Source organism: Coenobita brevimanus, chromosome 1 (assembly GCF_032717465.1).
Source record: "Coenobita brevimanus isolate Jiangsu-jjx chromosome 1, ASM3271746v2, whole genome shotgun sequence".
NCBI classification, from domain to species: Eukaryota; Metazoa; Arthropoda; class Malacostraca; order Decapoda; family Coenobitidae; genus Coenobita; species Coenobita brevimanus.
In genome coordinates, this window is record NC_136954.1 from 34974927 (window position 1) to 35002034 (window position 27108).

Here is a 27108-nt window from a genome sequence, read left to right on the forward strand (position 1 = left end):
GGACTAGTTTGACTCGTAACCAAGAAGACCCAATCCTACATCATAACTGGGGCTCACCGAATGTCATGCCGCCACTACGTAGTATTCAGAATGTGGGTGTGATTCAGTTCCGTCTGGTGGGAGCAAGTTGACCATACCGCACCATAGTTACACTTTTGCATGCGGCCTATTTCACAGTTAAGCTTAAACGTTGAAATTCACAAAGTGCCAGATTGCTAAGTGCAGCAGCTGCCAGCCATTTCGAGAAAGTCATCTTGTATTTCAAAAAGAACTATATCCGTGGACACTTCCCAAACGCTTGCCATGTCATCAGCATCAGGAAGTATATTATGTGGCAATATTATATACAGGTTATCCCGTATAAATAGCACTGCACTAGAAACTCGCCTTGCAGTACCATGCGTGTCATGGGGACGGCTTAGTTTGCTGGTGTGGGTGTAGGTGTGGCAGTGAGAGTGAGAAATGGAAAAATGATGCAGATTAATAACGCTGACAGCCGTTCCCGCAACACACGAGAAATCGCTCGATGGAGTGGACCAGTTTGTACTACGAACTGAGCTGGCAAAGATGAAAGGAAGGAATATATTTAATGCTTCGAACTCTTGGCGAAACGGAGGGATGGAAGGAGAATGGGAAGGAGATGAGTGTTGATGGAAGGACGGAGGGATGGAGAGGAGAGGAGGAATGGAAGAACGAAGGGATGGAAAGGAGAGGAAGAGGGATGGAAGGACTAAGGGATGGAGAGGAAAAGAGGAGGAATGCAGAGGAGGGATGGAGAGGAGCGGAGAAAGGATGGAAGGACAGAAGGATCGAGAGGACAGGAGAAATGATGGTAGGATGGAGGGATCGAGAGGAGAGAAGGGATTGAAGAACGGAGGGATCGAGAGGAAGGGAAGAGGGATGAAAGGACAGGTGAAGGAACAGGATAGAGGAAAGAGAAAGGGAGAGAGGAGGGATGGAGGACAGGGGAGGAGGCGAAAAAGGAAAAGGGCGAGGAGGAGGAGTGTCACGGGGTTTTTATAATAAATGAAAATATTGTTTGATAATGTTAAATATTACTGAACAGCAGGGACAATGAATTGTCTTGCTACATCAAGCAGTGATTACTTTATACCGGCTTGCTTCGCCGATTTTCTCAGAACGAGAATTTATAAACTTTCTCAACAGTACACAGCAGAGACTGATTACTCAATTGCTGTTTATTAGTACTGTTAGCCTCTGGAGAAAGTTACTTCACCCCTGACAATAAATAACTAATACTAATAATAGTATCAGGTTCTTGCTGGTGCTTAACTCCTAGAAGGCACAACGGATTCTTGACTTAATACAACAAGACTGGCCTAAGTACCAGTTATGAATGGCAAACGTTTATGCAAGCTAGGAGCTATAAGAGAAATAAGCTTAATTGCGGAGAAATGAAACAATAGTTTACATTACATTAAGCTCAAGAAAAAGAACTGTTAAATTTATTGATTACAAAATAAATTTAATGTTACATCTCAAAATGAATTTAAATAAATAGATCGTGCTCACTCACTCACTCCAAAGCTAAATTCTTACGCCTAAAAAAAACAACATGCGGCGCAGCTGGCTAGCATGTAAGGAAACAGCACACTTAACTAAACTCTTAAACCTAGAAAAATACAAAAAGGAAATACTGGTCAATGAATGTGGTGTATCACCCAAAGAAGGGTGGGAGCCTGGAGAACTGTAGTCTAGTGGAGTCTGGGTGCTAGCTGACCTCTCACTCTCCACTGCTGGAGCACAGAACCTCTCTCCGTCACAGCAAACACTTGACTGAGTAACTCGTGGGAAAGAAAAGGGAGCACTAGGCCGCATTTTTTTAACGGTTGAGTGAGCGAAACGTGCCCAAAACAAATAGCTCAGCAGAAGCGCTAATGTCTCACACAAAGACGATCACGTATGACAATGAAAAATTGATTTGAAAAGGCTCCCGTCTGAATGAGCGGTTACTGAACGATAAACTGGGATTCCATTTGAGTTCGTGGTTTCCCACAAAAGCCAATGTCACTAGCCGACTCGTGACAAGGAGGAAGAGGAAGAACAGGAGGAGGAGGAGGAGGAAGAGGGCAAGATAGATGGATCGTGTGAAGAATGGCAGGAGTGAGAGGAATGAGAGAGGGATCTGGGGATGAATGGGAATATCGAGAAATTTACTTTGGTGAAGGGAGGAAGAAAAACTGAGGATGAGGGGATGACAGTGGTGAAGGTGATGGTGATGCTAGTATGATTATGGTGATGTTAAAATTAATGGTGATGATCATCATGAAGTTGAGCAGTGATGATGGAGACAAGGGGGAGGAGGAGGAGAGTTATGGTGATGGTGCATGGAAGAATAATGACTGTACAATGAAATGGTGTTTTTATTAGGGTACAACAAATCTTGCCCGACCTGGACCCCCTCATTTATAAACCGATAATATTTGCATGTCCGCATATTATGGGAGAGAGAGAGAGAGAGAGAGAGAGAGAGAGAGAGAGAGAGAGAGAGAGGGGGATGGGAGTGGAGTGTAACCTGACTTGATGGATGTGAGCTGGCATTTTCCTTCTACACTATTAATATACACGGCTTTACCCCCAGCTGGTCCCCAAGCCACAATATTGAGAAGTGGCGCTGTATTGACTCCTTAGGCGTCGTTATTCACACCCACAACACACCAAGGACACCCCTGATCTCCTCCCAAGCCGCCCTCCCTCATACCCCCCTCCCCCGTAACAACCTCCAGAGCCCACCTATAGACTCAGTATTTGTTTTTGTTTTTTGTTTTTTTTTTATACCTGACCAATATCCATAACCCCTCTCAGGTCAGTTGATGATTAGGTGAAGTTGAATTGGAGTATAAATTTGACTAGTTAACAAGGAGACTCCTTCCTACCTCATAACTAAGAGTCGCTAATTTCAAGGCACCGCAATTTAATATGTGATATATGAGAGTGACTCAGTTCTGTCAGATGAAAGCAAACTGGCTATTATAATTTGACACATTCACGTATTTTAAGATGCTTACTGCCCAGAACCACAAATCATCCATTCACTCTTTCCAAAGCTCAACCACAAGCTTACCCATCGATAGAGACCATCTCAGTATTCATCTCTAAAGTTCATTCACTCATACACGTTCACATTCACTCACACACATTCACCTGTCCCCCTTATAATCCAGTAATGTGTTCTCTTGTTATAATTTCCTACCTTTAGGCAATTTCATTAAGCTTAGAAAGGATGTTTAGTAGAGAAGGGGTTTATGAAGGCTGTAATTTAACTACATCAGTTTGATAAGCTCTTCTTAGCAAAACGAACTGGTTATAGGATTAATGCGAAAAAATATGGTGCGGATTGAAGGTGTTAAACTCTGTCAACAAACTTCAAAATTCACTCACACACAGCACATTCAGAAATCACTCACCTACCCACCTGTCTATTTCCAAAAGCCACCTACTTATTTATCTTTAGAGCTCTTTAACTATTTCACCTCAGCCTACCTTTGAGGTCCCTGCCAACCAACATCAGAGCTCTCCTGTCCACTGATTACCATTGCCTCCGTATTAAATCCATGCCAGTCAGCCTCAGAGCTCTCCGTTCCACTAATTCACATCCAAAGCTCACCCAGGCCTGTATTCTCCTCGGGCTTGGAGCATCTCCTATTTACTGCTATATTTCTGTGTTTGGCACAGTAACACCTTCAGTCCATCCATCCACCCACTCCCCATCTCTCCATCCACCCCTTCCCCATCCATTTCACCCATCCATCTACCCAGCTCCCATCCACACCACCCATCCACAGACACTCTTTTCATCGATTCCATTCGTCCACCCATCCACACACCCACTTCTTATCCACCCAAAAGCTCCGCCATTCACAATACTTATCCACCTACCCATTCCCCACTCACAATACTCATCCATCTACCCATTCCCCATTCACAGTACCCAGCCACTCCCCATCCACGTCACTCATCCATCCACCCTACTACTCTCCACTGTTGGCAATCATTTTCTCTTTCCCATTTCCTCCTACCTTCCGTCCTTCCCTTCTCCCTCTCTCACAGTCATCCCTCCTCCTCCCGCCTTTCCTTCCTCTACTCCAGCCTTCTTTCCCTCTCCTCTAACTTGTATTTCACCTTCCTCTCCGTTCCTCTCTTCCCTCTTCCTCTCTTCTCTCAGTCTACGCCTACTAGTCTTACCTCCTCTCCTCCCATCTCCCACCCACCCAGCCTCATTCCATCCCTTGCACCTTCCATCCCTCTTTCTTTCTCCTCCCTTTCTTTTCCTTCCTTGCCAGCCTTCCCCTTTCCTTCCTTCCTTCTTTCCTCCCACCCCGTACATCTCCCTCCTCCATTCCTTTCAGCTTCTCTGTCCCTCTCTCATTTGCCTTTCTTTTCTCTCTCCCTGCCAGCATCCCCCTCTCCCTCATCGGTATCCATCCTCTCTCCTTGCAAGCCTTCCTCTTCCCCTCCAGCCCTGTTATCCTTCCTCCATCTCTCCCTCCAGCCCTGTTATCCTCCCTTCCCCTCTCCTTCCAGCTTTGTTATACTCCTTCCAGCTCTGTTATCTTCCAACCTCCTTTCCTTCTACCTCTGTTAGCCTCCCTCCCTCTCTCCCTTCTAGCTTCCCCCTCTTCCTCCCTCCCTCCATCCTAGCTTTCCTCCAAACCTCCCTACATCCTTCCATTCCAACCTCCTCTCCTTCCCTTCTGCCTGCCTTTTCCCCTTAGCCTCCCTCCTTTTCTCCGTCCCAGCCTCCCTCTCTCCCTCCATCTTAAGTGTTATTAATCACCCACGTTATCGGTTTTTATCCTTTTTTTCGGGAGGTTCGGTCGTTTATGCTCCATCGTGGTCGCTTAGGAAGTATTATTGGTCTTCATAGAGAAATTACGTGAAGCAGAATCATTTTTGCTCGTATTTGTTTTTCTTCGTTTCTATCGCGGTTTTGTTTGTTTTTTCTCCGGTTTATCGTGTTTTTGTAGTTTGTTGGTGTTGTTGCTTTTTCTTCTTTTTTTTCGTGGTTTTGTTTGTTTTTCATCGTTTTTTTCGTGGTTTTATTTTTCTTCATTTTTATCGTGGTTTTATTTTTCATCGTTTTTACCGTGGTTTTATTTCTCTCTGTTTTTATTTTGGTTGTATTTTTCCTCGTTTTAATCGTGGTTTTGTTTAGCATCGTTTTTTTCGTTTTTTCTTTATTTTCCGTTTACTCTTGGTTTTGTTTGCGCTTTTCTTCGTTTAATCGGGATTTTATTTCCGTTTTCTTCGTTTGTATCGTGGTTATGCTTGTATTTTTCCTTATTTATGTTGTGGTTTTGTTGGCATTTTTTATCGTTTTTTTTTTTTCGTTTTTATTGTAATTTTCTGTGTTACTTGGGAGTTTCCTTTGGATAGTTTATACTTCTGTTTTGGTCGCTTAGAATCTATTTTTATCTTTCACAAGGCTGGTGAGGGACGCCTGCTCGTGGTGGCACCGATATAGTCGGCTCCGCCGCCTAAATATACACACGATCCTTAACTCCTTCTCTGTCCTCTGCTGGCAGGATGGCGAGCTGCGCAGATTCAGCCTGCAGTTCGCCTAATTCATATTCAGAAGAGCCTGTGGTTGCAGCAATAACAAACAGCTACAACACGCTTTAACTCTTGCCTGACTCTGATGTTTGAATGTTTTTGTTGGGTGTTATTCTTTGTGTGTGTGTGTGTGTGTGTGTGTGTGTGTGTGTGTGTGTGTGTGTGTATTTTAGTTGGTGTTTAGTGTATTTTTGGTCCAGAGTTTCGCGTCACGTCCCTGCTACTCACTCTGTTATTGTCGTTCACAGGGCTTAACCTTCAGGCTGATATTAATTTTCTTTTCGTTTTTGGTTGACTTTTCTTTATATTTTCTTGCTTGTATTTCCCCCATGCCTAGTGTTATATTACTTCTTTATTATATTCTTTAGAATATTTATATTCATTTTTTCATTGTCGTTCACAGGATTTAGACTGACTTTGGTTTTGATGACTTTTACTGCCTCCTCAGCTGGTAGTTTTTTTTTTTTTTCTCTCTTTTTTTTTTTTTTTTTAGTGGTTCAATATTCTTAGTTTTTTTTTTTTCCGATTTTCTTCGTACCTTTTTGTGCTGTAATTCATGAATAATTTTATACTTATCACAGTCATTCACTGAGCTGTACGTTCAGGCTGACAGTTTTTGGTTCTTTCCAAAATACCGTTTTATGTATTTTTCATAGTTTTGTATTTGATCGTGGCTTCGTCTATTCTCAAATGTTATTCATCGGGCTTTACTCGTAGGCTGACTTGAGTTTTCCGTTCTGATGTTTGGTGTTTTTCATTGTTCTAGTTTCTTTGTATGTGTCAGTTCGTGTTTGGTTTTATTAGATTCACTCACCGGTGTTGTCTTTGAGGATGCCTTTGTGTGTGTGTGTGTGTGTGTGTGTGTGTGTGTGTGTGTGTGTGTGTGTGTGTGTGTGTGTGTGTGTGTCTTTTGATGGGGTCTTTGTCTTCAGTTTTTTAACTGTTTTCAGGTTTCTTACCAGGTACGTAATTTTTGTTTTTTAAGTTTTATTACATAATTGTTTATTCATCGCATTATTTGTGGTGTCTGTTTTTAAATTCTTTATGTTCGTAATTTGTTTTGCTGTCTTCATACTTCCTATTCCCCTGTTTTATGATTTTTTTATTATTTGTGCGCCAATTGTTTGTTGAAAAATTTTTCATTTTGTATTTTTTTTTGTTTCGTTCACTCTTCCTTTTTGTTTTTTATAATTTAATTCTGCATTTCACGTTTTTCCTTATTTCCATAAAAGTGCCATTTTTTTCAACAGTTTATGTTCATGTTCTTATAAGTTCCTACCCTAAATAGTACGGACGGCCAAATCCAACGTGTGTCCCTTACTGTTACTCACTGCGTCACTGTACCTTCCTGAAGGATGACTCTCTCTCTCTCTCTCTCTCTCTCTCATGGGGGATAGAGTGGGTAATGGTAGCTTATCTGGTGTGCTTGTACGTCTGGTGTGTGTCTGAGATGCTTGGGATGCGTCCTGAATGTGCGCAGAGACAAAGAACACTCCCTGGGATGTGCTGACGTGGTGGATAGCCTACTTGGGGTGGGTGTGACTCACAAAGGTTTCCATTTTTCTTGCTCATGTAGGCTGTAAATTATTACTCGTTCACTGTTAATTGTAAGTTTTACCGGAGTTTTGTTGTTTTTTCTTGGGTTTTCTGTTTACACTGCCATTCTATCCTCCTCTTCCTCCTCCGTCTCTTTCTGTCCATCTTCCTCCTTCACAGTCATTCCATCGTCCCATCCTTGTCTGCCTCCACCTCCCCCCTCCCCACTCAGCTGTCGTCGTGAATTTAGCAGCGTGTCGTCAGGGGTCGTGCTCAGAATTATGTCGTGCCGAGGTGGTCATTGCGTCAGTCGTTCCCTTCCATTCCTGGCGACATTTTTAGCCCCTTTCACACCGTATACCGTATTTCCTTATTTAACTCTTGCCACCACCAGGCGACTTATTGTACCGGTATTTTGATGGACCTCTCATGGCAAAGGATTTATGAGAAATTCCGATTATATCTTTTTGTACGGTGATGTGTTTTTGCTTTCCTTGCCACCAGCCGACACTATTCAACATAGGACAGAAGTCTAATGTGTGTATGTTTAGATAGAGAGATAGAGATCTGTGAAAATAGTAAAATGTTATGAAGTCGTGTCTGCCCTGCAAATTAGTTTACTCTTGAAATAGATGTGGATATACAGTAGAGAGAGAGAGAGAGTCTTTGACAATACTCAGTAAAATGTTATGGAGTCCTCTCTGTCCTCCAAATTAGTTAACCCTCGTCAGATAGATTGATAGACAGGTAGATGATTAAAGTGGTAGATATATAGATAGATAGATAGATAGACAGGTAGATGGATAAATTGGTAAATAGATAAATAAATAGACAGGTAGACTGATCAATTGGTAGAGAGAAAAATAGATAGATATAGGCTAGTGAGAGAGATGTGTGGAAATAGCAATATGTTATGGAGTCCTTCCACTCTTCACTCTCGCATGCTCGGGACAACCATTATTATTTCAGCCAATGCCAGACGTCTTTACTGAGCTAGGAGTGAGTCATAGAGCCTGAGAGTTAAGATGCCAGCTGAATACAGACCCCCAGCATCATGGTTTGTCCCAGCACCAACATGAACCCGGGTCTTGTCAACGGGTCTGTGTCTCTCTCCGCCAACACAACCTTCTGTATAATTCTCCCATTCACCAACTCCGGCCACTCTCTTCACTTTATGCTATTATGGACTTAGGTCTGTATTCTGGGTAGCACAGGAGGCTTCGTAGCTCCTCTTCCTCAGCGATTTATCTTTGTACGCCACATATATCGTTTTTATATCGACATAGTTGGCATCAGTAACAGTCAGGAGGATATTGGGGTCTTTTTTTTTTTTTTTTTTTTAATGGGCAGAATAAGTAGCTAAGGAGAGGTGTCACGAACTGGCCAAAGCCACTTAAGTCCGTATTCTTGTCGGCTAAGGAAGCTCCCTAACACATTTTTCTAAGCAACTTTTTTTGTTTGTTACACATTACTGACCATGTCGTGTTACATAAAACATTTAATATCACCATACTCTGCATAAATAACGTACAAAAGGGCATTAACCAGCCATGTCCAAAATTAAATCGCTAAGGAAGACGTGCAAGGAAATTCAGCCCAATGATATGACAAGATAAAAGTCACGGCGTCATCCCTTTCCCCGTCATTCACTACTTTGCATTATATTTCCCCTGCGACAGGTGGTTTACGTGCCACCTTCATTCCCGTGACCTTTTTTATTTTATCTTTTCTAACTAAATTATTTTATTCAGTATAGGTGAGACTTTTTACTTGAGGATTTAGACAGCCTTAGTTAACCCTTTGACTCCTACATCTCCGTCCAAAGTTGTATAAATTTGTACAGATGTAGCTTAAAATAAATAGGATCGTCACGGGATTAAGTAGGTCAGCTGTACACGAGGGAAAAGTAGTTCATCAAAACTGTTAAAATCTGTCACGAATAACATTTTCTCCAAGTAACAAAGTAATTGGTTTCTTCAAGCGTAATACAGGCGATTTTATTCACCTCTTAGAAACATGTCAGTCAGGAGGTCTAAGGCTGTATTTTAAGTGGTCACGGTCACTTCCTGGCACTTCTGTTTTAGCTACTTATGCTGCACACTACGCCTCGATATTCTCATTTTTTTTGTTGATACAAACTATGTCGATATGTTAGCGATGTAAAAAGCATACAGGCAAATGTTCAGTCGTAATATGCAAAATAAATCGTTAATGAGGAGATGCAACGAAGCCTCCTCGGCTACCCACATTGCAACCCGTAAGGTGGTATTCTCGTCAGCTTAGGTGGCTCTCAAGCACCTGTATCTTAGTGATTTATTTTGCTTATTACGCCTGGATAATCACTTGTCCGCAATTTACGCATCCTTGTTGGACGAACGCATGTGAAGGTTGAGAGGAGTGGAAGAGAGTTGTTTGAGAGGACTAAAGATTAGGATAAGAAGGAGAAGGATAGAGACAGGGATGGATGGAGAAAAGGACTGGAGGAGGAGGCGGCAGAGTTACACAGAGGTCAAGGTGCTTCTTCCACACAGACATTACTTACGTTGAGAGACGGAAAGACAATATTCTCCAGCCAAGGATGGGCCTCGAGGAAGGAAGGGGTTCGTGAAGGGTTTATGCGATAGAATCCATTAAGTTCGAAGAGTCTGTATTAAGCTGAATAAAATCGTCTGCGGAAGCAACAAGAGCACTTATCATCCACCTGAGGAGCAACCCGGACAAATGGCTGTGTGTGTGTGTGTGTGTGTGTGTGTGTGTGTGTGTGTGTGTGTGTGTGTTTTAATCTCTCTCTTTATCTGTTACACGTCTTATACCATTACACAGTCACATTAATATCCTATCCAGTTCTTAATTACTCATGTTCTTCGTTTGTCGTATATATCCGTAGTTAACCTTTAAAATTACCAGTTTCCTCTCTGCCGTTATAATTTTCTACCTTAATGTCACATGGCTTTTGTTTCCTGGCGGCAGATAGTTCATTCATTCATTTATTCTCATATTTTCTTTCTCTTTCAGATCGGGACGTGGAGCGACACCCGAGGGCTGGAAACAGTGGCGGTCAAGTACACGAGCCACATGACTGACCTGGTGATGGCTGACAGATCTTACATCGTTACGTCTATATTGGTGCGTGTACCTCTCTCTCTCTCTCTCTCTGCCGACCTCCAGATTTAAGCGATATTTTAAGTGAGTCGCGGTATTTTTCTATTACCCGTTTAATGTCCTTTTTAACTCATTTAGGGATTTTGTATGACATTTAATTTTATCTTCCGTTTTCCCTTAGTTTCCTCCTTGTAAATATTTTCACTCTGTGATGCGACTTAGTGCCATTTGGTCTTTGTTACCTGGTGCTGCCTTTTCATTTCTCTCTCTCTCTCTCTCTCTCTCTCTCAGAAAGAGGAATTTTATATATATTAGTTGAAAAATTAGTGTGATCCCATTTTCCTTAGGTTAATATAGCGGCCCCGTTTTCTGTCATCACAGGAGAAGCCATTCTTGATGATAAGGAAGGACGGTAACTACGCTGGCAATGATCGTTACGAGGGATACGCTAAAGACCTCGCTGACCTCTTGGCATCCTTCCTCGGAATTAACTGTAAGTATATGAGTTTGGGGGCTTGTGCTGGAAAATGAGAAGGTATTAGAGGGTAACGTAGTATTTCTGGGGTATCTTAAGGTAAATTTCTGGGAATCATCTCTACAAGGGCTAAGCTGAAGACCTCTTGACCTCTTTCCTCAGAATTAATTGTATTTGATTTTTGGCCATATGGAGAGGATGGAGAGCGAGAGACTGACGAGGAGGGTGTATGTGAGTGAGGTGGAGGGTGGATAGGGAGGGGGAGGCCAAGGATTGAGATGGAGGGATGGAGTGGAGAGGTAAATGAGAGAGGGGTGTGTGCACTGGGAGCAGAGTAGTGAAATGGCGGGGGATGGGGCGACATGGAGGCGATTTTTTTGTGGCCACCCCTTACGGGATTAAAGGCGTCTGGCAATAGATAGATAGATATTTGATTTTTCAATGTATTTTTAGGGGTAAGGAATAAATATGAGTGGTTTGCGTCTTGATCAGTTTATTTCATGAGATATTTCTGTAAGCAGGTATGAAATCTGTTTATAATACTACATTTTTTGGTGTTTGAGGTGAAGATGTTATTTCTGACTCTTTTTTTAAATTTCTGAGAGCACATGGTATTTTCTGGCTTCCATCTGACGAAAGTAATCAATTTAAGGTTTTTACCTTATGTAATGAGGTTACCATATTAGAGGTAAACTAAACAGTTTCGTAGGTTTACAGCTTCTAAGGTACTTGTGTATTTTCGGATTGTTTTGTTGGAGATTGATATTTATGCAGTTTTACAGTCGTAGGGAATGTTTGCATGGTATGTCGGGGTTGGGGGGGCGGAGTTCTTGTTGGCTACGTGACGCGGTTCAGTTGCTGGGGCCGTTTCAACGTAAAACCGGTTCCACTTGACAGGGAATTTTCAGAATGCCCCTCTTATACATCCACTCTAGCTGCCCTCTGATAGGTGTCGTGTACCCGTAGCTGTTTGGCCCTCAACAGTTATTATACCCCCGGAGTGTTGAGGCGGTCACTGGGTGTGTAGGCAAGGGGGGGGGGGAAAGGAGTTGGGGGGGGGAAAGTGAGAGGGGATCAAAAGAAAAAATAATATACAACAAAAATACTCGGTTTTTAAGTACTTAAATGGAGATGTCAGAGGTAAAGAGTTAACGTGTGTTTTAATATTGTCGATGACTTCGACGCATTTTGTTATTATATTCATGAAAATTCCGTAGTATTTTGTTCAGTTGAGGAAGTTTCTACCTGTGTAAAGGTTAATTGCCCATGTATCTATCTATAACGACCTAGACGCCATAATCCCGTAAAGGGTGGCCATTTGTCTTTTTAAGGGGAGGGACACTAACCCTACGCCAGTCCACTTGTTGACACGTAGGGAACACGTAACAATTGATAATATGGCTACCACCTAGCGTTGTACAAGGTTTCCTGGCTTACAGGAAACCATAATGCCTGTCATTCAGTGTAAAGACACCTGAAAAAGAAAAATCGACAGGAAAGATGGGAGAAAAAGGTGGGAGAAATAGGAAGAGAAGAGGGCAGACACAAGAAGAATGAAGCAGGTGATGGATAAGTAGGGAGCACTACATCAAGTGAGTGGATGATGGTTGGCACAACCTACCACACAAGGTTAATCGTGAGGTATCAATTCTTTGACGGGCAAAATTTCTCTAAGCCGAATAGAATCGTCCTGTGATTGTGCAGAATAAGTGAAAGCGTTTATAGATTGTGAAAGTGTTATTTTAGGAGACATAAATTTCTTTGTCTTTAGTGGCAGTTACTTTCGTTTTCGTGTTGGAGATGCAGGATATATTTATGGCGCTTTAGGAATTTCTTTCACCACAGTGATTGCCCTCTTAGTTTATTGTAACCTCAGACTATTTTGTTTCGTATAATGACAGGAATATCAGAAGGACGTGAATAAATTTGTTTGAAAAAAAAAGTAAAAAAAAAAGTCTGAAATACATGTAAGGGCAATGATGCTGCCTCAGTGGAGGTACGGGCTCTTTGAGTGATCTTGTTTAATAATGGCATCTTCTTCCTTGCTTGTAGGGTTTTGTCTCTGTCGCATAGTTGTGTTATTGTATATTTGGTGCCCTCTTTCCTATTGATCTGTTACTCACTCGTCTGTGTCCCGCAAGACACATTGCATCGTGTGAAGGTTATTGTATTTTCTGTAGATCACATATTGTTTCCTTATCGATTTCCTCTTGTTAATGTACTTACCCACAGTTTTTTTTTTTTTTAAATTTCCTCTAGATATTAACTTTGAAGAACACCTGTGGTGCCCAGTAATTTATATATCTCATAATCATATTCTCTTGTTAATGCTTTATCTGTTAACCTATTTACTCACGGGATTTTTTTTCCAGACACATTGCAACTCGTGAAGGACAACAAGTACGGTGGCCAGAACGGTGGCCAGTACGGCGGCTGGGACGGCATGGTGGGGGAGCTGGTGAGACAGGTCAGTGTTGCCTTAATTTTACTTCAGTTACCATCCATTGGTTTTCTCTTCTTCATTTTCTTTTAAATAATTCTCTCACATGATGTAAGTTTAAGTTTCGTCTTACATCTTCAGACTAAGCTGAGGCCCTATTCAGCTTTGGAGAAACTTATAGAACTAGTGGTACTATATTGCCGTCATTTAACCTTACATTACAAGAGGTCTCCTAAACTTTAAATAAAAACCGTCTGGGAGACAGAGAGAGAGAGAGAGAGAGAGAGAGAGAGAGAGAGAAATCCCCCTCACCTAGGTTACAGTGTATAATTATAACCTGGCAAGGAAGAAGCTGAGAGGCGGAAGAGAGAGTTGTATGTAGAAAGAGAGAGGTGAAAAGATTAATAAGAGAGAGTAAGAAGAGAGTGGATGAGGAATTTGGAAGGAATTTAAGTGTAAAGTGGAGGGACTGTAAGAAAATGTTCTGGAAAGAGGTGAAGAGAGTAAGACAGGGTGGAAGTGAAGTTAGCAGGGGAGTGAAAGATAAAAATGATAGATTACTAGTGGAGAAGGGAGAAAAAGTGAGCAGATAGAGAGAACACTTTAAGGAATTGTTGAACATAGAGGATGGAAGTAATGCGAGTACAAGTGGCTGGGGAATGGCTGGAAGAAGAAGGGCGGTGAGAAGTCAGGAAGAAATCAGTAGGATAGAAGTTGTGGAAGAAATGAAGAAAGTCAAATTGGGGAAAGCCCCAGGAATTGATGGAGTGTGTGGTGAAATGCTGAAGCATGGAGGAGAGATAATAGTAGAATGGATGTGGACGATGTGCAGATTGGCCTGGGAGGAAGGTAGAGTCTTGGAGGATTGGAAGTCAGGTATAATTATTCCCCTGTGCAAAGGAAAAGGGGAAAAAGAAGTGTGTGGTCATCATAACGGCATTTGTCTTCTTAATATAATAGGAAAAGTGTATGGTAGGATACTTACTGACAGAGTCAGAGAAAGAAAAGAGGAATTAGTTGGAGAAGAACAGGGAGGCTTTAGGAAGGGAAGAGGTTGTGTAGATCAGATATTCATTCTTAGATCTTTAGTGGAAAAGTTTCTAGAGAAGGGAAGGAAGTTGTATGTGGCTTTCATGGATTTGGAGAAAGCATATGACAGGGTGGATAGTCAAGAATTGTGGAAAGTGTTAAGATTATATGGAGTAGGTGGGAAGTTGCTGAATGCTGTGAAGAGTATGTATGATGGTGCTAAGGCTGCAGTGCGTGTGGATGGTGAACTGAGTGAATTTTTCTCTTTGAAGGTTGGGTTGAAACAGGGATGTGTCATGTCTTCATGGTTGTTCAATCTGTACATGGATGGGGTAATAAAAGAGGTACAAGGTAGGGTAGTGGATGTTGGAGTGGCCCTGGTGAGAGAGGGTAGTGTTTGGAAACCCCCTGTACTGTTGTTTGCAGATGATTCTGTGTTGTTGAGTGAAGACGAAGGGGAGCTGCAAGGCTTGGTGGATGAGTTTGGGAAAGTGTGTATGAAACGCAATCTAAAGGTGAATGTAGGGAAGAGTAAAGTGATGGTCTTTGAGAGAGGTGAAGTCAGTGAATGTACAGCGAAGTTGGATGGTGAGGAATTGGAAAATGTGAGTAAGTTTAAGTACTTGGGTAGTGTGATGAGTAAGGATGGAGGTTTGGAGGGTGAAGTGCTTGAAAGGGTACAGCAGGGAAGAAAGGTTGCTGGTTCCTTGAAAGCAGTGATAAGAAACAGGGAAGTGAGCATGGAAGTGAAAAAGTTTCTACATGACAGTATTGTGATACCAACTCTAACGTATGGAAGTGAAGCTTGGACGTTGTTGGAAGGACACAAGTCAAGAATGAGAGCAGTGGAAATGAGTTCACATGGAGAGATAGGCTGACAAATGAGGATATAAAGGAGCATTGTGGTGTGAATGTGGATGTGATAGGAAGCGTTAGGAGGAATACACTGAAGTGGTTTGGCCATGTGGATAGGATGCAGAGTGAAAGACTGACGAAGAGAATGTATGTGAGTGAGGTGGAGGGGGGGAGAGGGAGGGGGAGGCCGAGGATGAGATAGAGGGATGGGGTGGAGAGGTATATGAAAGAGGGGTGTGTGAGCTGGGAGGAGGGCAGTGAAATGGCGGGGGACAGGGCGACGTGGAGGCCATTTGTTTGTGGCCACCTCGAACGGGACTGAGGCGTCTGGCAATAGATAGATAGATAGACCAAAATTATTCTTGCCATGTTGGATTCCTGACATGCTTGTGAATGAAATAAAAAAAGAAAGAGCCTTTATTTTATATATGGTGGGGGCGCTCACCATCCACTCACTCGATGTAGTGCTGCTCTACGGGTGCCTCTACACTAAGTAACAAGCCAAATGGTTTCCTGTATACCAGGAAGTCATTTACTATGCTGTATGGTAACCACATAACCAAATTATAGCACCTGGTGGTTAGTGGGTAATTAAGGCGCTCCAATCAGATTGAGCCAATGCAGGTTTATATCCAAGGGATGTTTGAGGTTTATTGTTCACGCAATGCCACTCAGGGATGAGTGAGGCCGGTCTATCTATCTATCTATTGCCAGACGCCTCAATCCCATTCGGGGTGGCCACAAACAAATCGCCTCCAGGTCACCCTGTCCCCCGCCATTTCACTGCCCTGCTCCCAACTCACACACCCCTCTCTCATATACCTCTCCACCCCATCCCTCCATCTCATCCTCGGCCTCCCCCTCCCTCTTCCCCCCTCCACCTCACTCACACTCTCTTCGTCAGTCTTTCACCCTCCATCCTCTCCACATGACCAAACCACCTCAGTGTGTTCCTCATAACGCTTCCTATCACATCCACATCCACACCACAACGCTCCTTTATATCCTCATTCGTCAGCCTGTCTCTCCACATGACTCCACAGGCTCCTCTTAAATAATTCATTTCCACTGCTCTCACTCTTGACTTGTGTCCTTCCAACAATGTCCAAGCTTCACTTCCGTACGTTAGAGTTGGTATCACAATACTGTCATGTAGTAACTTTTTCACTTCCATGCTCACTTCCCTGTTTCTTATCACTGCTTTCAAGGAACCAGCAACCTTTCTTCCCTGCTGTACCCTTTCAAGCACTTCACCCTCCAAACCTCCATCCTTACTCATCACACTACCCAAATACTTAAACGTACTCACATTTTCCAATTCCTCACCATCCAACCTCGCTGTACATTCACTAACTTCACCTCTCTCAAAGACCATCACTTTACTCTTCCCTACATTCACCTTTAGGTTCCGTTTCTTTCACACTCTCTCAAACTCATCCACCAAGCCTTGCAGCTCCCCTTCGTCTTCACTCAACAACACAGTATCATCTGCAAACAACAGTACAGGGAGTTTCCAAACACTATCCTCTCTCACCAGGGCCACTCCAACATCCACTACCCTACCTTGTACCTCTTTTATTACCCCATCCATGTACAGATTGAACAACCATGGAGACATGACACATCCCTGTTTCAAACCAACTTTCAAAGAGAAAAATTCACTTAGTTCACCATCCACACGCACTGCAGCCTTCTCACCATCGTACATACTCTTCACAGCATTCAACAACTTCCCATCTACTCCATATATTCTTAACACTTTCCACAATCCTTGTCTATCCACCCTGTCATATGCTTTCTCCAAATCCATGAAAGCCGCATACAACTTCTTTCCCTTCTCTAGAAATTTTTCCACTAAAGATCTAAGAATGAATATCTGATCTACACAACCTCTTCCCTTCCTAAAGCCTCCCTGTTCTTCTCCAACTAATTCCTCTGTTCTTTCTCTACCTCTGTCTATAAGTATCCTACCATACACTTTTCCTATTATACTAAGAAGACAAATGCCCCTGTGATTACCACACACTTCTTTTTCCCCTTTTCCTTTGTACAAGGGAATAATTATACCTGACTTCCAATCCTCCGGGACTCTACCTTCCTCCCAGGCCAATCTGCACATCTTCCACATCCATTCTACTACTATCTCTCCCCCATGCTTCAGCATTTCACCACACACTCCATCAATTCCTGGGGCTTTCCCCGATTTAACTTTCTTCATTGCTTCCACAACTTCTATCCTACTGATTTCTTCCTGTCTTCTCACCTCCCTCCTTCTCCCAGCCATTCCCCAGCCACTTATACTCGCATTACTTCCATCCTCTACGTTCAACAATTCCTTAAAGTGTTCTCTCCATCTGCTCACTTTTTCTCCCTTCTCCACTAGTAATCTACCATTTTTATCTTTCACTCCCCTGCTAACTTCACTTCCACCCTGTCTTACTCTTTTCACTTCTCTCCAGAACATTTTCTTACAGTCCCTCCACTTTACACTCAAATTCCTTCCAAATTCCTCATCCACTCTCTTCTTACTCTCTCTTACTAATCTTTTCACCTCTCTCTTCCTTTCCACATATAACTCTCTCTTCCGCCTCTCAACTTCTTCCACGCCCCTATTTCTCATCCATTCATTGTATGCTTTCTTCTTTTGTGCCACAGCCTGCTTCACCTCTTCAGTCCACCACGCTGTTCCTTGCACCCCCCTCCGTCTTCTCTTCCTTCCACACACCACATCACATGCTGCACATATTTCTTCTGTAAATATCTTACACATACCTTCCACGTCTCCCATCTGCTCCAATTCATATTTGCCCAATCGTTCATCCACTTCTCTCTTATACTCTGCCTTTTTCTCATCCTCATGCAAGAGTGTATAGAGGTTGGGGGAGTGGACTTTCTGACCACTACTTGGTGGTGGCCAGAATTAGGATGCAAGTAAGATGGAGGAATAGAAGAAGGGAAAGACGAGAGGAAGGAGTAGTGAGGCCGGTCACTCACCTTAAATGTCAGGACCAACATGCCTAGACCCGGGCTTCTCTGTTCCTCATGGGGCAACACAGGATTAGATGATGAACGAATGAATGAAATAAAATATGCAATCCGAATAATCCCCTTTGAAAAGAAAGACGAAACGTCAGTCAAATTAGTCTCTCTCTCTCTCTCTCTCTCGCGCACACACACACACACACACACACACACACACACACACACACACACACACACACACACACACACACACACACACACACACACACACACACACACACACACACACACACACACACACACACACACACACACACACACACACACACACACTACACACACACACACACACACACACACACACACACACACACACACACACACACACACACATATATATATATACGATGCAAGGTCAGATAGAAGTGACATTGGATGAGTGGATATAAATGAATACTGATGTTTGAATAGATAAATAGATAGATGTTATCCTGGGTCCATCTCACAAGGTTTGATGAGAGGCCCCCAAATCTGATGACTTAAAATGTCTTTATCACTGTATTAATGATAATTTATTTACGTGCTGTGTACTAGACAATATTATTTATACTGTCGTGAACCATCATTGTGGGGAGTGTGCTGTAGGAATATTTATACTGTTCGCAAATTTGTTAAAATTACGAATAGTAACGTATTTAGATCATCATCATCATCATCGTCCCGCCCATTTAACACCTGCAGGTGGGGTTTGGTAGGGTACAGCAAGCCTGGAGTAGAAAAAATACGTTAGTCAGAGGACTAATCAACAGTATGCCCAAAGAAGTGGGTCACATAACCCATTCATTCACCATGCAAATCCCAGGAATCTTTGCCGTAATATTAATAATCTAAAAATATATAATAACCTAAGGTAATAATATATAAACTGTGAATTCAGCGTTGCCTGTGACAGTTTGTGTAGAAAAGTATCAAGGTTGTTCGTGACGAAGCCAACTCGAATAAACCAAGTCTCTGTTCTGAAATGTTTCTGTAGAGAGTAATACGAAAATGATATAACAATTTAAATGAATAAAATAAAAATGTAATACATAACGTATATAATACACAAAAAGATTCACATGTTTACAGATCATACATATATCACGGTTAATGGTGAAGGTTACCTAGTTTCCAGTGCGGATCTAGTTTGTTATTTGTTTAGTGTACTCCGCTAGTGTGACCGTGAGCGTGAGTGAGTGGCCTGAGGTCAGTGTCCACCTGCTTTGGTGAGAATGTGGCTGATTTTTTTATCAAGACGATATCATGATTTCACGCTTGGAAGGTATTAATCTATTTTGCATAGCTACTGTTTACCAATACATTTATATTAGTCATGAATTAGAACTGTTACGGTGTTCGTTATACTAACTTGGTAGTTAATTGTAATTTTCCTATTGTGTAGCCCCAGTTGCTACATTATATAATTTATATTTCAATAACTGGATAGATGCGTGGGGGCATGTGTTAAAGTACCGGGGGTTATATATTCTATTGCAGCGTTTCTTAACCTGGGGTGCTGAAATCAATTTTAGGGAGTGCTGGTAAATGCTGCATTATATTTTTTCTTACTGAATTTGCTTAGTATTGGCTTCCTTGATTTTTTTTTTTTTTTTTTTTTTTTTTTTTTTTTGAGACCATAAAGTAAACTGTTAGGCAGTACTTCACTTCACTTTAACCCTGCAGTAGTGTAGCAACTGCAGTCCCAGTAACCAGATGTAGAGGGGTGCTGGACTGAGACCTTATTACAGAGGGGGTGTTGAGGTCGGAAAAGGTTATGAAACGCTGTTCTGTTGTAATGTAATAATGTGCGTTCAGTGGTAAGAGCGCGATTCTGGCTGTTAGTTCCTTTGGGGATGGAGGCAGTTACGTTACTACCCACTCAGGTGATATACAGCTAAAGTGGAATCATTGGTTTTTATTAGTCATTTATCTTGATTACCTCAACTGTCACGTTTATAATTTACGATTTTTTAAATGCAAGGAAGAAGGAGCCAAAGGCCAGGAGCCCACGAATGTTCTCTCCAAGAAAAAACAAAAACAAGATAACAGAAAGCCACTGAAGTTTATCTGTTTAAATATCATTTAGTCCGTTAACTTTAGTATTATAATGCATAGCTGCAGCCAGGAATATCGTTCCACATCATAGAGAATACAGTACTTCACCTAGAAAATTGTATTCAGAGGAATTTGTTAAGGTCTTGGGATCCCGTTACTAGGTTTCGAGAGTCATTACTCGGTGTCTACCTGTTATCATGGGCGAGTCAACAGACTGGTGTCCGTAGCGGTACCTTATATTTATTTAAGGTTATATTCTGTGCGCTGTTTTACCGTGAATTTTTTTCCTCTTTTCTCCACGGTATGATTAAGTGAACTCTTTCAAGTCGAAACTTGTGTGAATGAGCTTAATTTACGGCAAGACATATCTTTCATCTGTGGACTCCTAATGCACTAAAGGAAGAAAATATGCACCGGTCAGTGTCAGATACTGCTGTGAAATAACCCTTAGATGGCAGTAGGAGACGGAGAAGAAAGGGGACGAGAGGAGGAAGATAGAAAAGTGGGAAGAAGTAGTGTAACATGACAAAAGAAGGAATAAAAGGAGGAGGAAGAGGAGGAGGAGAGTAGGTGGAGAAGGAACAGAGAGATGTAGAGAAAGAGGAGGAGGTGAGGAAGTGAAGGCGTTGGACGAAGAAGAATGTAGGAGTGGAAGAGGAGCAAAAGGGAGGGGGAAACGAGCAGAGGAAAGGTGAATACGAACAGAAAAAAAAAAAAAGGAGAGGAAGGAGGAAAAGAAGTGAAGGGTAATGACGATAACAAGAGGGGACAGAGGAAAGATAACAGGGGGAAGAAAAGGAAAAGGAAGATCAGTAATTAAAATAATAACAGTAATAATAATAATAATAATAATCTACTTATCTATATACCTAGTATGCATCCCCCAGGGAAAGGGAGGTAGCCAAGACAGGACGACACACTCCCCATTTACTCATCCATTCAAACACATTCAATCGTATCTTAGCCCCAAAGGGGAGAAGGGACAGATCCTCACCGCACCACACCGCACAAGGGTCAACTGCACAGTGCAATCAGTGACATCCGCAGCAGGGCCCGACAGCAGAGCTGGTTTACCCCTGCCACATCATAATAGACCCATCCCCTTACCCGCAACTGACCTGACTAGCTGATCAGACCAAATGTGGAGAATATCCCCTCAGGGTTGCGTCATCATTTATTAATTTACAATTTCTCTCCATTTATTTCTGTCACGCACAGCCACTCTTCCTTGCTCAACAGACATCCCTCTCGCATCCAGTGCTTTCTTCACACTGTCCATCCATCCTATTCGTGGTCTCCCTCTCAGCCTTACACCTCTCACATCAGATCTAGTTATCTTTTTCACCGCTCATTATCCATTCTCTCCATATGCCAAAATCATCGCAACACCCTCTGCTCAACTCTACCAGCCATCTCCCGAACAACTCCAGTTCTCCTTTGCACTTCATCATTTTGCACTCGATCCATACGCGTCACTCCACGCATACTCCTCAGACACCTCATCTCCATTACCTTCAAACTTTTCCTTTCTGCTACACCAATATTCCATGTTTCAGCCCCATATAACGCAGTCGGTTCCACAGCACCCTCATACAGCCTTTTCTTTACATCCATTCTAAGCGAACGACATCTAAACACTTTTTTCATTCCTCCCAGCACCTTTCCTACTTCATTCATTCTAAACTTCACTTCTGCATCTATTCTTCCATCCACAGCAACATGTGACCCTAAATATTTAAAACACTCTTCCTCCTCAAGCAACTCACCATTCAAAACTATATTCATCCTCCTACCATTTACCAACCTCGTACAGTTCATCACTTTACTCTTATTCTCATTTACTTTCAAATTCCTCCTATCACACACCCTTCCAAACTCCTCTACCAACTGTCTCAATCTCTCTTCTGAATCAGCCACCAGTGCAGTATCATCTGCAAACAGCAGCTGCTTCAGATTCCCCTCTCCACCATCATCATTCACCAGACTCAGACCTCCACCTAAAACTCTTACCATCATCATTCACCAGACTCAGACCTCCACCTAAAACTCTTGCATTCACCTCCCTTGCAACACCATCCATATAAATAAAAAACAACAAGGCGACATCACACATCCCTGTTGCAGCCCCACTCTCACGGGAAACCAATCACTCACAGCATTTCCCACTCTTACACACGCTCTACTATTTACATAAAAACTATTCACCCCTTTTAGTAACCTACCATGAAGTCCATACAATCTTAAAACAGTCCACAAAGCCTCTCTATCAATTCTATCATACGCTTTCTCTAAATCCATGAATGCCCAAAACACATCCTTGCCTTTCGCTAAATACTTTTCACACACTTGTCTCACAGCGAACACCTGATACACGCATCCCTTCCCTCTCCTAAAGCCACACTGCTCATCACCAATCACTCCCTCTGTACCCTCTCTAACTCTCATAATTAACACTGCCATACACCTTACCTACAACACTCAACAGACATCTACCCCTAAAGCTAGTACATTCATACTTATCACCCTTGCCCTTATACAACGGGACCACGCAAGCAATTGCCCAGTCAATTGGCACCATACCTTTCACAAAGCACACATTCAACAGTCTTACTAAGCAGTCAACAATAGTCAATCCACCACCCTTCAGGCATTCCACAGCACACCCATCCATACCTGCAGCTTTCCCTGTTTTCATCTCCTTTACTGTCTTCTCCACTTCCTCCTTCGTGATCAAAGAATCATTCAACTCTCCCAACACATTTATTCCTTGCACCCTTCCATCCGCCACAGTCTCAGCCACCCTTTCCTCCTCTACATTTAACAATCTTTCAAAATACTCTGCCCATCTCTTCCTTACTGCATCCATCTCAGTTAACATCCTTCCATCCTCTGCTTTTACTCGCTCTTCCTTCCCAGACTCTCCCTTTTGCACCCTTTTAACCTCCTTCCAGAACATTTTCTTATTCTGTTGAAAATTCTCTGCCAGGCGCCTACCCCACCTCTCATCTGCTGCCACTTTAGCATCACGCACAGCCCTTCTCGCCCTATTCCTCTTTTCCTTATACCTCTCATATGACACCTCATCCTTCCTTTGCAGCCACACTTCATATGCACGTCTCTTCTCAGCCACAGCCATACGTACTTCCTCGCACCACCATTCACTTCCTTTTCTTACACCACCACCCACACGTCTCACACCACACACCTCTTCTGCATGCCTCACCACAGCACTCTTAAACAATAATAATAAAAGGAAAGCAGGAGGAGGATAAATAATAATACTGAGAGGAGAAGATTAACTTAATTTCACAGCAACATGGCTTGTAAACTAGAAACAACACTATGAGGATAAGGAGGATGTCTGATTTCCTCGAATTGATGGAGCTAATCTAGACTGGATCTAAATCCTCACTACTATACGTATGTTACAGTTTACCAAGTGGAACGTATGTCAAAATTTAGCGTGTGGAGATTTTCGGTAACAGCCATAAGAAGCACACGTAATTTATGAATGAAACCCCAACCTGTATAAAGAGGGACATGACTGGCTGAAGTGCTGAGCATTGAGAAAGATAAGTTCTTCCTTTACTGTACGAGTATATTAGTTAATGGCGGGCGTTTATTGTGTCGTAATATAAGCGGTTCCGTGGACGTAATGAAATAAGTAGTGTATAGCAAATAAACGGGAGATATCAGTATGTCCTGGGGAGGAGAGGGGTTGTGTGAATGTGAATGAATTGTGTGTGTGTGTGTGTGTGTGTGTGTGTGTGTGTGTGTGTGTGTGAGTGTGTGTGTGTGTGTTTTGTATATGTAGAAGGGGGGGGTGACTCTGGAAAGTGTTGGGGGTCTGCGTATGTCTGTACTGCTGTAAAGGGGGTTGATATGTGTGTGGGGGGTATAGTGGAGCATAACGCAAAACGGTTTGTTTATCAATTAGTTATCGGCATCACAGAGAATTGTCAGCATCACGATACATTACTGTTATGATGATGATGATTAATGTTTTTCTTCTTTTCGATTTTGCTTCGTTAAAAAGGCTCCAACATACTTCCAACTCATACATTTTCTCTGGGCAACAGGAGGCGGACATAGCAATCGCGCCACTAACCATCACATCTTCGAGGGAACAGGTAATCGACTTCACCAAGCCCTTCATGACCCAAGGCATCTCCATCATGATCAAGAAACCCGCCAAGGAGAAACCCGGAGTGTTCAGCTTCATGTCGCCACTCTCCCACGAGACTTGGACTTGCATCGTCTTCGCCTGCGTCGGGGTTTCCATCGTCCTGTTCCTCGTCAGCAGATTCAGTTCCAGCGAGTGGAAGGTGAGCTAGTTAGGGGAATGTACGGGTGAGGTGATGGTTACTTTGGTGAGGGAAGTAACTGATGTGTAAAAGGAATGCTGAGCCTCAGTCGACGGACTGTCAAGTTTACACACACACACACACACACACACACACACACACACACACACACACACACACACACACACACACACACACACACACACACACACACACACACACACACACACACACACACACACACACACACACACACACACACACACACACACACACACACACACACACACACACACACACGGGGTGTAACTGGTAATAATAATAATAATAAAATAATAATAATAATAATAATAATAATAGTAACATATGTAGCCATATCCTCCCCTCCCCTTTCTCCCGCAGGTGATAGAGATGTACGGCAAGTCAGGTGTCAGCAACGACTTCAGCATCTGCAACAGTCTGTGGTTCACCCTGGGGGCGTTCATGCAACAAGGGGTCGATATCTGCCCAAGGTGAGCTACAGGTACATAGATACTGTACATACATCATACAGATAATAACCATTTTTTTTTCCTACGAGGTCTGGTTTAAATATTAATGGAAAGACTTGCTCCATGATTACAGGTATTAAAGGGTCACGGAACTCTGGCCTGAACAGGTGAGAATTATTAATGCTGATACACAGACCGTACATATATTACGGTTATTTCTCGGTTGTGTGGGTTTTATGTTAGTAGAAAGACTTACTTGATAATTGCTGGTCTAAAGAATCCTAAAAGAGAGAGAGACAGACAAACACATACAAAGTCATGGTCTCAGGTTCACCCTGGGGAATACATGCAACAGAGGATTGATTTCTATGCAAGGTTAGGTACAACTGCAGTATTATATAGACTATACTGGGTTTATGGCCTGTGTTTTTCTAGTTGGTCTGACGTAAATATTTATAGATAGGCTTCATGATAATTATATCCATCCATCCATCATCCAATCCTATGTCGCCCCATGAGGAGCGTAGGAACCCGGGGCTAGGCAAGTTGGTCCTGACATTTAAGATGAGAGTGACCAGCCTCACTCATCCCTGAGTGGCATTACGTGAGCAATAAACCCCAACAATCCCATTGATATAAACCTACACAAGCTCAGTCCGACTGTACCACCTTAATTACCTACTAAACAAGCAGGCGCCGTAATTTGGTTATATGGTTACCACCCAGCGTTGTAAATGGTTTCCTGGTGTAGGGTACAGGAAACCATTTGGCATGTCACTCAGTGTAGAACTACCCATAGGCAGAAGGAAGAGGAAAGAAAGACAGGAGAGGGAGTGTAAAGTCACCAATAGGCAGCAGAAAATGGAAAGAATGAAGGAAAGAAAGGGAGATGAGGAAGGAAAGAAAGGGAGATGAGGAAGGATGGAAGAGAGGAAAGGGCAGAGACCCAAAGCAGCACTGGATCGAGTGAGTGGATGGTGAGCGCCCCCACCTACCACATACGTTTAAAAACCATATCTGAAGAGCAGCGAGAAACATACATCGACCATACAGGCTTTATGTACAGTCTCCATCAAAAGTCCTGTCACTTCTGCCCATCATGAGCTTTGAAAATCAGTGTGGTGAATCCATAGCACCCGACTCTGATGACTTTATACCAGTGCCATACCAAATCATCGATGTTGGTTGCCGCTGATTCACTGGACTGATCATCGAACCCCATGGAGAGAAAAGCAGGAGAGGCGACAAGACTTCTGATGTTTAGTGTACCATATGTTTATTTATTTTAATTTTATTTATGTAGAGATGGTTCGGCTTTACTGTTTATAATAACTGGTGAATCCATGTTTATCGGAGAGACAGGCAGAAAAAGAGAATGTATGGCTAAATGGGCTTAGTTTGTGTGTGTGTGTGTGTGTGTGTGTGTGTGTGTGTGTGTGTGTGTGTGTGTGTGTGTGTGTGTGTTTGTTTCATCCATCCCCTCTCTCTCTCTCTCTCTCTCTCTCTCTCTCTCTCTCTCTTCCGTTCCTTTGCTTGTTGCCGTCGTGGGAGGCTTCGGGGGCATCGACAGGGGCTTGATGTGTGGGGAGCTCTAGCAGGGTACCTTCATTCCCTCCACAGACGTGGAGGTCTGGTTGCAAGATGGCCTTCAAGTCCATTCTGCTCTCCTCTCTCCCCCCTCCTTGGGCCCAGTCGTTGCCTCAACTAATTTTACAAGGCACTATTCTTTTTCTATCACTTCTTTCGTTTTCTCCTGTCTCTCTCTATGCTATCATTTGGCTTTAAATGGCTTGGACTTTTCCACATTCATCAAAATTCTCATCATTTACCACGCATAAGTTGCAACAGGAAGGACTGGGTGTGCCCTTGGGCTATTGTCTTGGCCAGTGGTGGGGGTCTTGGTGGTTCGGCACCACTGCAGTGTGCAGACCTCTGCAGAGGGACCCTCTGTGGAGGCGGAACCGCCGCTGGGCTGCGGCTGTTGGTTCTGGGGATGCCGTGGCTCAGCGGCGGGACTCTCGGTCATTGGCCGGTGACCCTTTGATGTGCAGGGAATCTTTGTCCTCTGGTGCAGTGTCGCTATCCCTTCCAGGGTAGGGTAAGGGGTGCACACTAGAGTTTGACCCCCATTGGGGTCGTTGGCCGGGCCTCTAGACTCGGGGTTTCGCCCTTAATGTCCTTCCTTTTTCAACCATCATGATGAGCCTTTCCTGTTTCATATACCAT

At 42.9% G+C, this 27108-nt stretch overlaps 1 protein-coding gene across 1 annotated transcript in view; it reads left to right on the forward strand.

Moving 5' to 3' along the window:
• The window catches only part of LOC145393576 (glutamate receptor 1-like), a 732257-nt gene that overhangs the window by 688913 nt on the left and 16236 nt on the right, over nt 1-27108 (forward strand). The window contains exons 10-14 of the mRNA XM_080267710.1: nt 10126-10236; nt 10594-10705; nt 13060-13154; nt 24167-24412; nt 24794-24903. Of these exons, the coding sequence (XP_080123836.1) occupies nt 10126-10236; nt 10594-10705; nt 13060-13154; nt 24167-24412; nt 24794-24903 (674 nt within the window). The remainder of the gene's footprint in view (nt 1-10125; nt 10237-10593; nt 10706-13059; nt 13155-24166; nt 24413-24793; nt 24904-27108) is intronic.